We start from the raw sequence: 13,519 nt of genomic DNA on the forward strand, positions 1-13,519 counted from the left end.
TCAATAACCTCAGATATGCAGATGACACCACTCTTATGGCAGAAAGCAAAGAACGAAAGAGCCTCTTGATGAAAGTGGAAGAGGAGAGTGAAAAAGTTGGCTTAAAGCTCAAATTCAGAAATCTAAGGTCATGGCATCCGGTCCCATCACTTCATGGGAAATAGATGGGGAAATAGTGGAAACAGTGGCAGACTTTATTTTTTTGAGCTCCAAAATCACTGCAGATGGTGACTCCAGCCATGAAATTAAGACTCTTACTCCTTGGAAGAAAAGTTACAACCATCCTAGACAGCATATTAAAAAGCAGAGACATTACTTTGCCAACAAAGGTCCGTCTAATCAAGGCTGTGGTTTTTCCAGTAATAATGTATGGATGTGAGAGTTGGACTGTGAAGAAAGCTGAGCCCCAAAGAATGATGCTTTTGAACTGTGGTGCTGGAGAAGACTCTTGAGAGTCCCTTGGACTGCAAGGAGATCCAACCAGTCCATTCTCAAGGAGATCAGTCCTGGGTGTTCACTGGAAGGACTGAAACTGAAAACTCCAATACTCTGGCCACCTGATGCGAAGAACTGACTCACTGGAAAAGCCCCTGATGCTGGGAGGGATTGGGGGCAGGAGGAGACGGGGCGACAAAGGGTGAGATGGCTGGATGGCATCACCGACTCAATGGACATGAGTTTGAGTGAACTCCGGAAGTTGGTGATGGACAGGGAGGCCTGCAGTCCATAGGGTCGCAAAGAGTCGGACATGACTGAGTGACTGAACTGAACTGAACTAACCATTTCCTCTTGAAAGAAGAAATTTATTTTCAATTTACCAAACTTGAACCACTCATTAATTACTATCCATTTCCTCATATATTTATTCTGCATATAAATGAACCTGATACAAAAAGTTGATAAAGAAAAATAAAATCTCATTACTATCATTCTAATGAAATGAATATATTTAACAATATTTCCAAAACTTTGAGTTTTGGAAACTCAACATCTGTCATCATATTGATTGAAGCTTGTAAATTATTTAAACATATATTAACAAGTTTACATATTCTGAAAAATGTCACTTAGGTGACATGATCAAATGTTTAATTGATACTTATGCTAATAATGAATATATAAACAATCAAACAAATGAATGCACCTTTAACAAGGAATTCCCTCATCAATAGAACACATTGGTTATTTAAATTACCTTTAATATCCTTCAAATGCTAGCTTTCTAGACAATGTCCTAACTGAATTTGATTTGGAATCATTTTATCTGATTATGATGACTCTGCTCAGCAATTCACTAACTCTTCACCTTGGACAAGTCACTTAGATTTCAGAAGTCTGAATTTTCATTCAAGAAATAGAATAATGTGTTGACTCTTTCTGACAGGGTTTAAATATCAGAATCAGATTGAGCTGATGATTGTAGTTATAGCTCATTTAAGTAAGTTTAAAGAAGAGCTAAAAACCTGGAAAATATTTAGACATTAAATGGTACCTCCAATGAATGGAGGTACTAGAGCCTCTGTAAATGTCTTTAGGATGAACCCTGGGTGATGGTAGCTGCACAAATCTGAGTGATAAATAGAGATAGGAAACTGTGGAGGTGAAAAAGACTTCATATAAAATTCTCAATGTCATCAGTTGTTTTTACAGGAAACTATTCTCTGTTTCACAACTTTCTATCTAACCATCAAAATCCTGTGTTGAAAAATAACAGAACCACAGGCAACACAAGAAGCTCTCATATATGTTGAGCATAGAAACTAAGATCTGGGCTAATGTTCTGCAAAACATAAAATCTGTGAAGCTTTTCTTTGGAACCCTTGGCCTACCCTCTTTGCATCTTCTTCATCCGTACTTTAAAAAGAAAAAAATATGTATCAGTCATTTGCATGCTTCTTGGTTTTAAATGAGATGTCAACTCTGAAAGCTATTGATCATTTCACTTAATTATGGAAATAGAATGAAAGGGTTTGTCCACCATTAAAATAATTCTAAGTATCAAAAATAAATGGAAATCTACTGGGGAGAGGGTAGAAAATGCCACACTCGTGAATTTAGACCTAAGCCTCTGACTATTCCTGCTCAAACTCTGACCTTTAGTCCATTGCATTCCAAGGCAGCCGATGAACCAGTAGAATAGTTATGGTATTTTTCCATTGTTCTCTCCTTCTTGTTTCTCAAAAATATGAATAGCTCCCAAACTTCAGAAATCTGAATCTCCAGCTTTTACACAACTCTCATAATGTTGCCTTCCTCTCTATTCCCATAAAACATTAACGGACCATCCTTGTCATTGTTCATAAATATTTGTCATCACGTAGAGAACATTAGATTTTGAAATCTCCTCTCTTTATGATGCAATGGAGAAACCGCTTTGGAGATTTGAGACTGCCACAACCCTGTTGACTATTTCCAAAGGGAGTGATTAGATTGTCAACTGAATTTGTCAAGGAAAATACCAGAGCTTTGTAAAGGGCAAATATTTTAGAATATGTCATCTACTGCCCCAGAGGGTTAATCCTGAATTCTGACACCAAAATCCTATCAATGACTGAGGTAGTATGACCTTGTTTGGAAGTCTATTAGAGCAAAAGTAAATAGAAAGTTAAGAAAAGTTTATTTACGTCTTATAATACAATCAAAAAGAGAAAAAAATGTAAATAAATGATGAGAGATTGATATATACATACCAAGGAAGCAAGCAGAATCAGGTTGAGGATGAAACATGTGAATTATTGCCTCAGGTGCAAAATTTACCCTGATACCAAAAGCCCTAGTAATCAAGGTAAATAAAATTTTAATGCAATGTTTAAAAGTCAGAGTCAATGTAAAAATTATGAACAAGAATATCAATTTTTCAAAATAAAGACACCAACATTACAAATGTTTCCTTTTATCTCAGTTTCCAATATGGCTCAAAATGGCACTATTACTAACCCAGCATTTATTTAAAATTTACTGTTTATTTTGTTTATCATAGTTTTGCAAAATTAATTTTGTTTTTTACAATATCAATTAGACCTAGAGAATATTATGCTTAGTGAAATGTCAGACAAATATGTAGAATCTTAAATACTAATGAATGTTTATGCTAAACAGAAACAGACTCACAAATACAGAACACAAACTAGTGGATATCATAGGGACAGGACAAATTAGGGGTATGGAATTAGGAGATACAAGCTCATATGTATAAAATAGATAGGCAACAGGATATATGGTATAGCACAGGGAATTATAGCCATTATCTTGAAATAGCTTTTAATGGTGTGTCTCTGAATCAGTATGCTATACAATTGAAACTAACAAAATATTGTCAATCGACCCCACTTCAAAAATTTGATTAGAATATTGTTTATTACTAAATTTTTGTCACTCCCTTAGATTTTGCCCTCACGGCATAGGCATTACTCATTCCTCTATCTTCACCATCATTCTGACCCCAAAAGCAAATAATGTGATCAAGTCAGTAATGAGTATGTAAGATTCAGCATGTTGCTGGTTGCTGGTGATGCAGACATAGCAGACGGAATATGAACAATGCTCATGAAGATATTCAAAGCCTAGTACTTCTTAGAAAAAAGAACTGTGCGGGGTAAAATGTATCACTTCCTCAAAGGTAAGTGAACTCCTAAACTGGATATGAAAAAATGTATCCTGATCTTGGTATTTGTTGTTTACTCACTTTTTCTTTCCTCAGCTAAAACAAGGAGTGGGGAGGTGGTGTTTTTTTCACTGACTATTACCAAAATAAAAAATTAATAAAAGTTCAGAGTAATTAAATGCAACTTAATTTAATCTTTTTATATCTGGTTGTTGTATTCATTGTTTTGCTTTAAAAGGAAATCTGAGTTTGTGGGTCACTTCAAAACCAAATCACTAAACACACATTTTTGTAAACTAAATAAAATTCATAATCAAATATGTATTTGTTCTAATCTGTTTTCATCTCAAGAACATAGTGTGAGAAATAAAAAAAGAGAAGAAAGAAAAAATAAAGAGGTACAAGGTTAGAAGGACCAAAACAGACCAAGAAAACAGGGAAAAGAAAGACTCATGGAGACATATGGAAAGACAATTGTAAAATTTTCAAAGGTCAAGAGACAGAGAGACACTGGTCTGTAATACACATTCCACAAATCCCCAAACTACAAAAGTAAACCAGTGATAAAGAGGCCTGTATATAGGAAAAAGAAAATACACCGGGTTAGATATGCACTTAGCTGGAGTAAGAGCCCCACTTTGAAGCAGGTTAAAGTTCTGCCCCCCAAAAGTCTTTGACTTTGAAAATTGCTTTTCCATAATTATAATCTGAGGCTTTCCTCATTTATTAAAATTCATCCCAATATGTAAGACAAAATTAATATGAAGATCTAAGCTAGTTCTTATGAGTCTTTTTAAAATGGGGTATTTTTTATTTTAAAAAATATTGAAATTATTTATCTCTATTACTGAGTTTTTTGACACATCCTTAGATTTTGCCCCAAACTCAATTAACTTATTGGGTGTCTCCCCTGAGCCTGACAGTATTGTGTCAACAGTACAGTACAAACAAGACAAAAGTCTTTTCCTTTAGAATTTTACATTCTAATTCAGGGAGACAGACAATAAGCAAACAAGCAGGAAAGTAAACATCAGATAGTAATGAGTGTGTGAAAGGAAATATAGCAGAGTGTGAGTAAGAGAGAGCTTGGGAAAGAGACTGCTGTTTTAGAAAGGATGGTCAGAGAGGATCTTACTGAGGAGGTTTCATTGAAGTAAAATCTGAGTGTCTAAAAGAAGCCATTCCAGTAAGTGGTCATCAAAAAGAAAGATCTGTATATCAAACAATAATATCCACCTTTTTCTGAAAAGGCTAGTAGTCTTCTCTTTTCCAATTTAAAAAGAAAGGAAGATCTGGTGTGTTAAGGAATAAAAAAGGGGTCAGAGTACCAAAAGAGTGAAAAAATTTATACAGAGAGAAAATTCCTTCCCATTTTTTATCCCCCACTCAAACTTCACAATAGGAAATAGCTATTACTCTTTGTGCATCTTCCCCAAAGCATTATGAATATAAAAACTAAAGTCATTATACAGTCTTTTCTCTCTATTAATAAAAAAAAGTGATAAATATGCAAACGTAGGGTTTGTTTAAATGAATTTTAATAGCTGCATACAACTCAATACTTTACAGGCGTTTGAAATATAATAGGCATGTATAACATATACATTCATGCATAATATAGCTTCCAGAATATTTTTTAAGAAGCAATTTAAAAAACAACATATATAATACGTCCTTATATTTAGACAAAAAAGTTTAAGTATGTACCAAAAATGTGGAAAAAATATTTTATGTACATCCTCTGACCTTTATTTTTATTGTATATATTGCTGTTGTTCAGTCACTAAGTCATGTCTGACCCTGTGACCCCATGGACTGCCATACACCAGGCCTCCCTGTCCTCCACTATCTCCCAGAGCATGCTCAGATTCATGTCCTTAGAGTTGATGATGCTGTCTAACCACCTCATCCTCTGACACCCTCTTCTTTTGCCTTTAATCTTTCCAGCATCAGGGTCTTTTTAATGAGCTGGCTCTTCTCATCAGGTGTTATATATGTTTCATCAATTCCTTTCTACCACAAACTCAGTTTTTAAAATTATTATTAAAATAATCACATTAAGCAAAACTCTATATTGGTTTCTATTTAAATTTTTCAAGTCAGCTTTGTACAATAAGAAATCATAATGCTTGCATTACTCATTCACTTCTTACTAGCCATTGTTGAGAATCTATCAGAGCAAGTCATTGTGATGAAACACAAATTTAATAGTACAAACTCTAATTTCAAAGAAGGAAAAAATTTTAAACACAGACACACATAAAATAATGGTAAAATCTTTGTAAAAGAACTGTGCTTAGAGCATCACGAGAGCAAAGAGGAGAAAACACTGGTGTGGGCGCTGGAAATGTATCAAGAAGCAGGAAGCACCACGGTTCAGTCTTCACTGAAAGGTTCATCAGCAAGAGGTAAAGGAGAACAGTGTGCAAAGTCACTCAAGAATCAGACTCCCTTCCTGTGCTGAAACAGTGAGAGGCAAGATTGGAAAAGTGGGTGATTTCTAATAGATTATATTTGATTATATTTATAATTCATTGGAAGAAATTCAGGAGATAATCCATGAGACTGCTGTTCTACACTACACATAAAGGATATATCTAACTGATGATACAATTGACAACTTCTCGGCTATGTTGTGGAGAAGGCAATGGCACCCCACTCCAGTACTCTTGCCTGGAAAATCCCAGGGACAGAGGAGCCTGGTAGGCTGCAGTCCATGGGGTCGCAAAGAGTCAGACATGACTAGGCGACTTCACGTTCACTTTTCACACTCATGCATTGGAGAAGGAAATGGCAACCCACTCAGTGTTCTTGCCTGGAGAATCCCAGGGATGGGGGAGCCTGGTGGGCTGCCTTCTATGGGGTCGCACAGAGTCAGACACAACTGAAGCGACTTAGCAGCAGCAGCAGCAGCTATGTTGAGCTATTGTTGCTGTGTCCTGTAGATATATCATGAGAATTTTTCAATATTTTTCAAAAGTATACTCTTATGTTTTAAATTCAAAACTTAATGATGGCATTCAACATGACAGGTATTAATCTGATAGATTTATTCTGGGACATGGGACAAATTTGAAACTTTTAAAAACTGAGATCATATTAAATATGTTCTTAGACTACAATAGAATTAAACTAGAAAGGTATTAGGCATATTCTCAAAACTTTAGGGAAAAACACACTCTGAATAACCCAAGAGTAAGAAAATCAAAGTCAAAATTAGGATATAATATTAATGGAATGCAAATGAGAACACAAATAAAAAATATGCAATATGTAGATAAAGTAGTGCTTAGAGGGAAATTTGTTGGAGAAGGCAATGGCAAGCCACTCCAGTACTCTTGCCTAGAAAATCCCATGAATAAGGAGCCTGGTAAGCTGAAGTCCATGGGGTCGCTAAGGGTCGGACAGGACTGAGCGACTTCACTTTCACTTTTCACTTTCACACATTGGAGACAGAAATGGCAACCCACTCCAGTGTTCTTGCCTGGAGAATCCCAGGGACGGGGGAGCCTGATGGGTTTCCATCTATGGGGTCACACAGAGTTGGACACGACTGAAGTGATTTAGCAGCAGCAGCAGCAGAGGGAAATTTGTAGCATCAACTGATTTCATTTAAAGGGTTTATAAGAAAGAATTTAAATCAATAACTTAACCTCCAAATTTAGGGAAAAAACATGAAATTAAATCCAAAGAAAGAAGAAACTAAATAATATAGGTAAAGGAAGAAATATATAAATTTCTTAAATAGAGAAAAATAAATGAATCCAAAAGTTAGTTCCGTGTAAAGGACAATAAAATTCATAAAAATTTAGACACATTTTCAAGGGGAAAAAGAGATTGCACAAATTAATAATATCAGGAGTTAAAAAACATTTATTATGAATATTACTGAAAGTAAAAGAATGCTAATGGAACATTCTGATCAGTTTCATGCCAATAAATTTGATAACTTAGCTCTAATGCACAAAATCCTAAGACCATTAATTACCAAAACTAACTCATGAAGAAACAGATAACTTGAATAGCTGTATATTTACCAAGGAAATTTAATTTGTACTTTAAAATCTTCCCACAAAGGAAGCTTCAGACCCAATTGTTCATCTGAAGTATCTGCCAAACAGTTATTCAAGAAATAATCAAATAAGAAATAATCAATTTTCAGAAGATAGATTATTAAAGGAAAAATATTTTTAATATCCCCTGTATTTCCTTTTGGTATACATTAAGTTATTAAAAGCATGTGAATATATTTGCACGTATTTGAGGAATATGTTTCTCTTCTCTGTCGTTTCCAATTTAGATTCATTATGGTCAGAGCATGTATTCTATATGAAATACAGTGAGACTTTTATGGGCTAGCGTATGATCTATCTTTGAGAATGACTGGTGCACTTGAGAAAAAAAACATTTGTTTGTCACTGTTGAGCGCAGTAGTCTATAAATAGCAACTAAGTCAAATTTGTAGATAGTGCTATTCAAATATCTTGTAAGCCTTAGTCGCTCATTTGTGTCCAACCCTTTGTGACCCCACAGACTGTAGCCCACCAGGCTCCTCTGTCCCTGGGATTTTCCAGGCAAAAATACTGAAATGGGTTGCCATACCCTCCTCCAGGGACTCTTTCCAACCCAGGGATTAAACCTGGGTCTCCTGCATTGCAGGCAGATTCCTTACCGTCTGAGCCACCAGGGAAGCCCATCTCTACAGACAACAGCTCACACATACTGTCAATTTTTAAAAAATTAATCTCAGTATAAGCTGTTGGATTCTCTATTTCTTTATTAATATATGTTTAAATGTCTATAGCCCAGCACATATAATGGTCTCCTACTCCATAAAAGATTTTATAAGTACCTAATTTCCCACATTAAACCCCACTATACTGAAAATAACTAGAGTGGTTTATGTAATCTCCAACAGAATACAATACCAATAAGTATCATTTTCATAATCAGATTGAAATCAGTTGAAAGCAGATTTTAACTTCCAGGGAGGATTTGTAATAACTCATTAGTAATGATCAGGAAGCTCTGAAAAACAATTAAGTGAAATAATTACATGATATTTTTCCATAAAACCAATTATTTTCCTTTCATGTCAGTCTACCAACATTGAGGGAGGAAGAATATATATGTTTTCAAGAATTTTCAAACTTTTTAAGCTGCTCAAAACAAGTCTGCAGCATAACATTTGGCTTTTAATGATGTTTTGCTGGTTATTGATCTCTGTCTAGAATCCTGATGATGTTCCTCTAAATCATAGAAGAAACTATTTCAGATAAGTCAACTCTCTTGCTTAAAGTATTAAAAATGAATTCTTACTGCAATTAGAATCAAATAGAACTTCTTATCTTAGCCCGAGACCTTAGTTATTTGACCCTTACATATAAATTAACACCTGAAATCTCTCACACTTATTCATTATACTGCAACCATTCTGGTGTTTCTTTTATGTTCTTTAAACACACAAAGTGTATTCTCTTGTTATGCATAACTTTCCCCCACTAGTTACAATAAAGTGAAGTGAAGTCTCTCAGTTGTGTCCGACTCTCTGCAACCCCATGGACTGTACCCTACCAGGCTCCTCCATCCATGGGATTTTCCAGGCAAGAATACTGGAGTGGGTTGCCATTTCTTTCTCCAGGGGATCTTCCTGGCCCAGGGATCGAACCCAGGTCTCCCACATTGTAGGCAGACACTTACCATCTGAGCCACCAGGGAAGTCCCAAGTTATAGTAGTACATGAAAAATGAAAGGCATTCAATGAAAAGCAGTATTTGTTAAATGAATGAAAGATTTGCAGCCAGAATTTCCCCTTCATGACTTCATATTATAAAACCAATTCAGAAAAACACATGCTGGCTCAATATCCTCCTCATGGAAACTTTCACTTCCTGGTTGCGAAGGGTATAAATCACAGGGTTCATCAAAGGAAAGATCACTGTGTGGAAAAAGGAATCCACCTTGTCTGCTGATAAGGCTGTGAAGGGACGAGTGTAGATAAAGATGGCAGGCCCAAACATGAGAAGTATAATAATGACATGAGTGGTGCATGTGGACAGCGCCTTGCTCTTCCCTTCAGAGGCAGACCCACTTACATGGCAGAGGATGACTGCATAGGAGGCCAGTAGGCCCAGGAAACACAGCAGGGTGAGCAGGCCACTGTTGAAGACCATTAGGAGCTCCACCACAAAGGTGTCAGTGCAGGCCAGCTTGATGACCAGCGGCGCATCACAGAAGAAGTTGTCCAAGTGGTTTGGACCACAGAAGGGTAAGCAGAGGATGAGGGCCACTTGGATAATGGAATGAACAAAGCCTCCAAGCCACAGAACCAATAGCAAGGCATAGCAGGTTCTAGGGTTCATGACAGTTGAATAGTGTAAAGGACGACAGATGGCAATGTAGCGGTCAAAGGCCATCGCGACAAGAAGCAATCCCTCCCCTCCTCCAAGGAAGTGCAAGAAGAAGAGCTGAGTGATGCAGCCTCTGTAGGAGATCATCTTCTTCTCAGAGAGGAAGTCCACCAGCATCCTGGGAGCCACAGTGAAGGAGCAGGATGCATCCAGGAAGGCCAGGTTGCCCAGGAAGAAGTAGAGGGGGGCTGTGAGGCCGGGGTCTGACCTGATGGTGAGGATGATGAGGACATTTCCAGGGAGGATGATGAGGTAGAAAAGTAAGATCAGGACACAGACCAGGAGCTGAATGTTTTGAGACTGGGTCAGACCAAGGAGAATGAATTCTGTCACCACTGTGCTGTTTTCTGTCTTCATCTCCTGTGCCTGTAGTACCTGGGAGAGTAGAGAGTTTGTTCCCAGTTCTTCTCCCACTAAAACCTGTGAATTCTACGTCTGTGTTACACCATTACTCTCCCACAAATGAAGAAAGCTCCTCTACTCTTCACCTGCATGCGTGCTACTGCTTCAGTCGTTTCTGACTCTTTGTGACCTATGACTGTAGCCCGCCAGGCTCCTCTGTCCACGGGATGCTCCAGGCAAGAATACTGGAGGGGGTTGCCATGCGCTACTCCAGGGAATCTTCCCTGACCCAGGGACTGAAGCCGCGTCTCCTGCACTGCAGGTGGATTCTTTACCCATGAGCCGCTGGGGAGGCCCCTTCCACCCTTTATTCTTCTATAAATCATTAAGTGCCAACACCGAAACCTTGACGCCACACTGTTCTGCTTCTGTCCGGTGCTCCTGTTAACTGCTCTCTCCTGCAGCACGCTGTCCTGCCCTGCATTTGTTTATGGTTCACATGAGGCGTATGAACTTCTTACAATTCTTCAAATTTTTATTTGAATGGGGGGAGGTGGTAAGATGGAAATTGACAGCAAAAAGGAATGGCAGAGTTTTTTAAGGCAAGAAACATTCCATATCTCGTCTGTAATGGTTACAAGTGTCTTTTTTCTTCAAAATTTATTGAACTATTAAACGATACAAAAATTAATACATTTACTGTATATAAATTATACCTTAGGGAATGTTTGCCTAAAAAGTTTTTAAAAACCTGCTTACTTAAAATATTTCCATTTTTTCTATTAACCCATCATCTTGGTCTTGATAAAAATAGTCCTGGTTGTTCTGGAGAAATTGAGATCTGTGGCTTATCTGTACAATTGTCTCTAAATTGGCAGTGTGCTTATGCAGTGTACAGGATAATTTATGGCTATGAAAATTTGAAGGCCCAGTGTAGACCACCTCAAAATGTGCCTCAATAGCATACTGATTATTTTGAATTAAAGTAACTTAAGAAATGGTCAATGCAAGGGAGACACTCTGATCCTTCTTTCTGTCTCCCTGAAAGCAGGAAAAAAAATCTCTTCATGTGAAAAGTGCACCACCTGCATCCAGGGGTAAGGGGACGCCCTTGTCCCTAGAGACAGGGATTCAAACGAGAAACTCATATAAACAAACCTTGTTATTTTTTATTTTTCTACCCCAAGCCCAGACTCCATTTAGATTCTTTACTAATTGACCACATAAAGCCTAAATTTCTTTGTCCTATCTGTTACAAAGTTGCCTTGAGTAAATTTTATTATAGTCCAGCCGCAAGAACTCAAGATTGATAGAGCAGAAATTTCCCCATCCTACACAAAAGCAATAACAGTAGAATTTCTATGTATATATGATGATATTCCATTATTTGCAATTCTATTTTTGAAAGTGTCATTATGAAAATGAATATTAAAATGTACAAATAAAATACACATGCTGTTTGCACATGCTAAAAAGTTGTTTATTTTTAGGATGAAACATTTTCAAAACTTGAAGACTTGAACTGGATGATAACACTGCCCTGTAATATAGAAGTATATCTACTCAAAATGTAAAAATGTCTGATTTTGTGTGTCTAAACCCAAATAGATTAATTAAAAGCAGATGTTTTTGCATATAGCTAAAACCTGGAATTATGAAAGAGGTGGTTTTCATCACATAGACACATAGATACGTGTACAAATGCACGTATGCACACACACATGCACAAGCACACGAATTGTTTCCTAAGCAAAACTGAAGCACCAACATTTACAAACGGCACAATCCAAATTAACTTTTCCATTCTGTTCTTTCCTTCCTTTCTTTTTTCCTTTCTCACTTCCTCTTTCCCTCCTTTCCTTCCTTCCTTCTTTCCTTTTTTCCTAGCATTCATTGGCTTAAATATTTATCACTTTTTTCTGTGTATAATAAAACCTCCTGCTCGAAAAGTAAGTCAGGACTCTGTCTGTACTTATTCCTAACTTATGTGCACCTTGCACTCTATTATACAATTGGTTATTTCATACTGTTTCAAACATCAGGACTGTCTTTAGGACATAAGGGAAAACTTTACGTATTAAAGGTTAAGGGTTGCAGATTTTTCCACTGTGCTTGGCTTTCCTGTCATGCACTTATGTTCTTCTATTGACTCCTTAACAGATCGTATTGATTACCATCTAACATCCCTCACTTCTTTCTCTAGTAATATGATATAGAAATTTAAGACCAAGAAAAGTGGTATCTTAATAAAAGTTTTATGTATTCTCAATAAAGTAATTCTAAATATTCAGAGGAACAAGAGTTATATCATTAAGAACAGATAAAAGATGTTACTGTATTACTGAAATCAGATTTCAAATAATAAAAAAAGTTTGTTTCTGCTATAACAGCTCACCATTGCATTATGAGATAGCAGATGTCCCACCAGAAAAGCTGTAAAATGTTTCCATTTATTCCTTCTTCCTATTCCTTATAATATGAAGATTGACAAATATATTTACCTCGCTAGCAATCCAGCATTGCTCTTACACAGCAAACTCCACCTCTTAACAGAAGGGACAATAAAATTTTATTTCCGCCGTTATTAAATTTAATTTCTCTCGAAGACAGACCTCTTAACATTTGAAAACAACAACCAATTTGTGATGCAACAGAGAATGCACTCTGGGAATTCTAAGGCTAACCAAACTATAGAACTCTTCTAAAGGGAATTTTTAGAATGCCAATGAAATCGAAATATTAGAGTAGAGATATCTTAGGTGCAAATACTCAGACATCAGTTAGAGAGACATGGCCTCTCTATTGGAATCTAAAATTAACATTCTATCAGTGACAGAAATGATGGAATGATGAGAATATTTATTGGGTCTGAATGAATAGAAAGTCAAGGGAGGTTTATATTTTATACTGTAATTCAAAAAAGAGAAAAGTAGTGCAACTGACAGGAAATCCAAGGTATATCAAGAAAGAGAATAATGTGGTCAAGTAGAGAGTAACCATGTTAGATTCAACATAACTTCTGGTGACAAAGGGATAAGCAGGGAGAAAATAAATGATGGTCACAAAGCCTCCTTTGAATCATCATTCTACAGAAAAAGAACTGCATGTTGTCGGACTAATTAAAACCTCAGAGATGTCCTCCATACAGAACCTATTTGGTCTT

At 36.6% G+C, this 13,519-nt stretch overlaps 1 protein-coding gene across 1 annotated transcript; it reads right to left on the minus strand.

The window, feature by feature from the left end:
- Nucleotides 1–9,444: 9,444 nt before the first annotated feature.
- Nucleotides 9,445–10,410, minus strand: LOC148776835 (olfactory receptor 4N4C-like). The gene has a single exon (XM_088840114.1). It carries the CDS (start codon nt 10,369–10,371, stop codon nt 9,445–9,447), a length of 927 nt encoding a protein of 308 aa, XP_088696240.1. The 5' UTR covers nt 10,372–10,410.
- Between the last annotated feature and the right edge of the window lie 3,109 nt (nt 10,411–13,519).

This window comes from Moschus berezovskii, chromosome 9 (assembly GCF_049115385.1).
Source record: "Moschus berezovskii isolate FMDL1 chromosome 9, NW_MosBer_1.0, whole genome shotgun sequence".
Lineage (NCBI taxonomy): Eukaryota > Metazoa > Chordata > Mammalia > Artiodactyla > Moschidae > Moschus > Moschus berezovskii.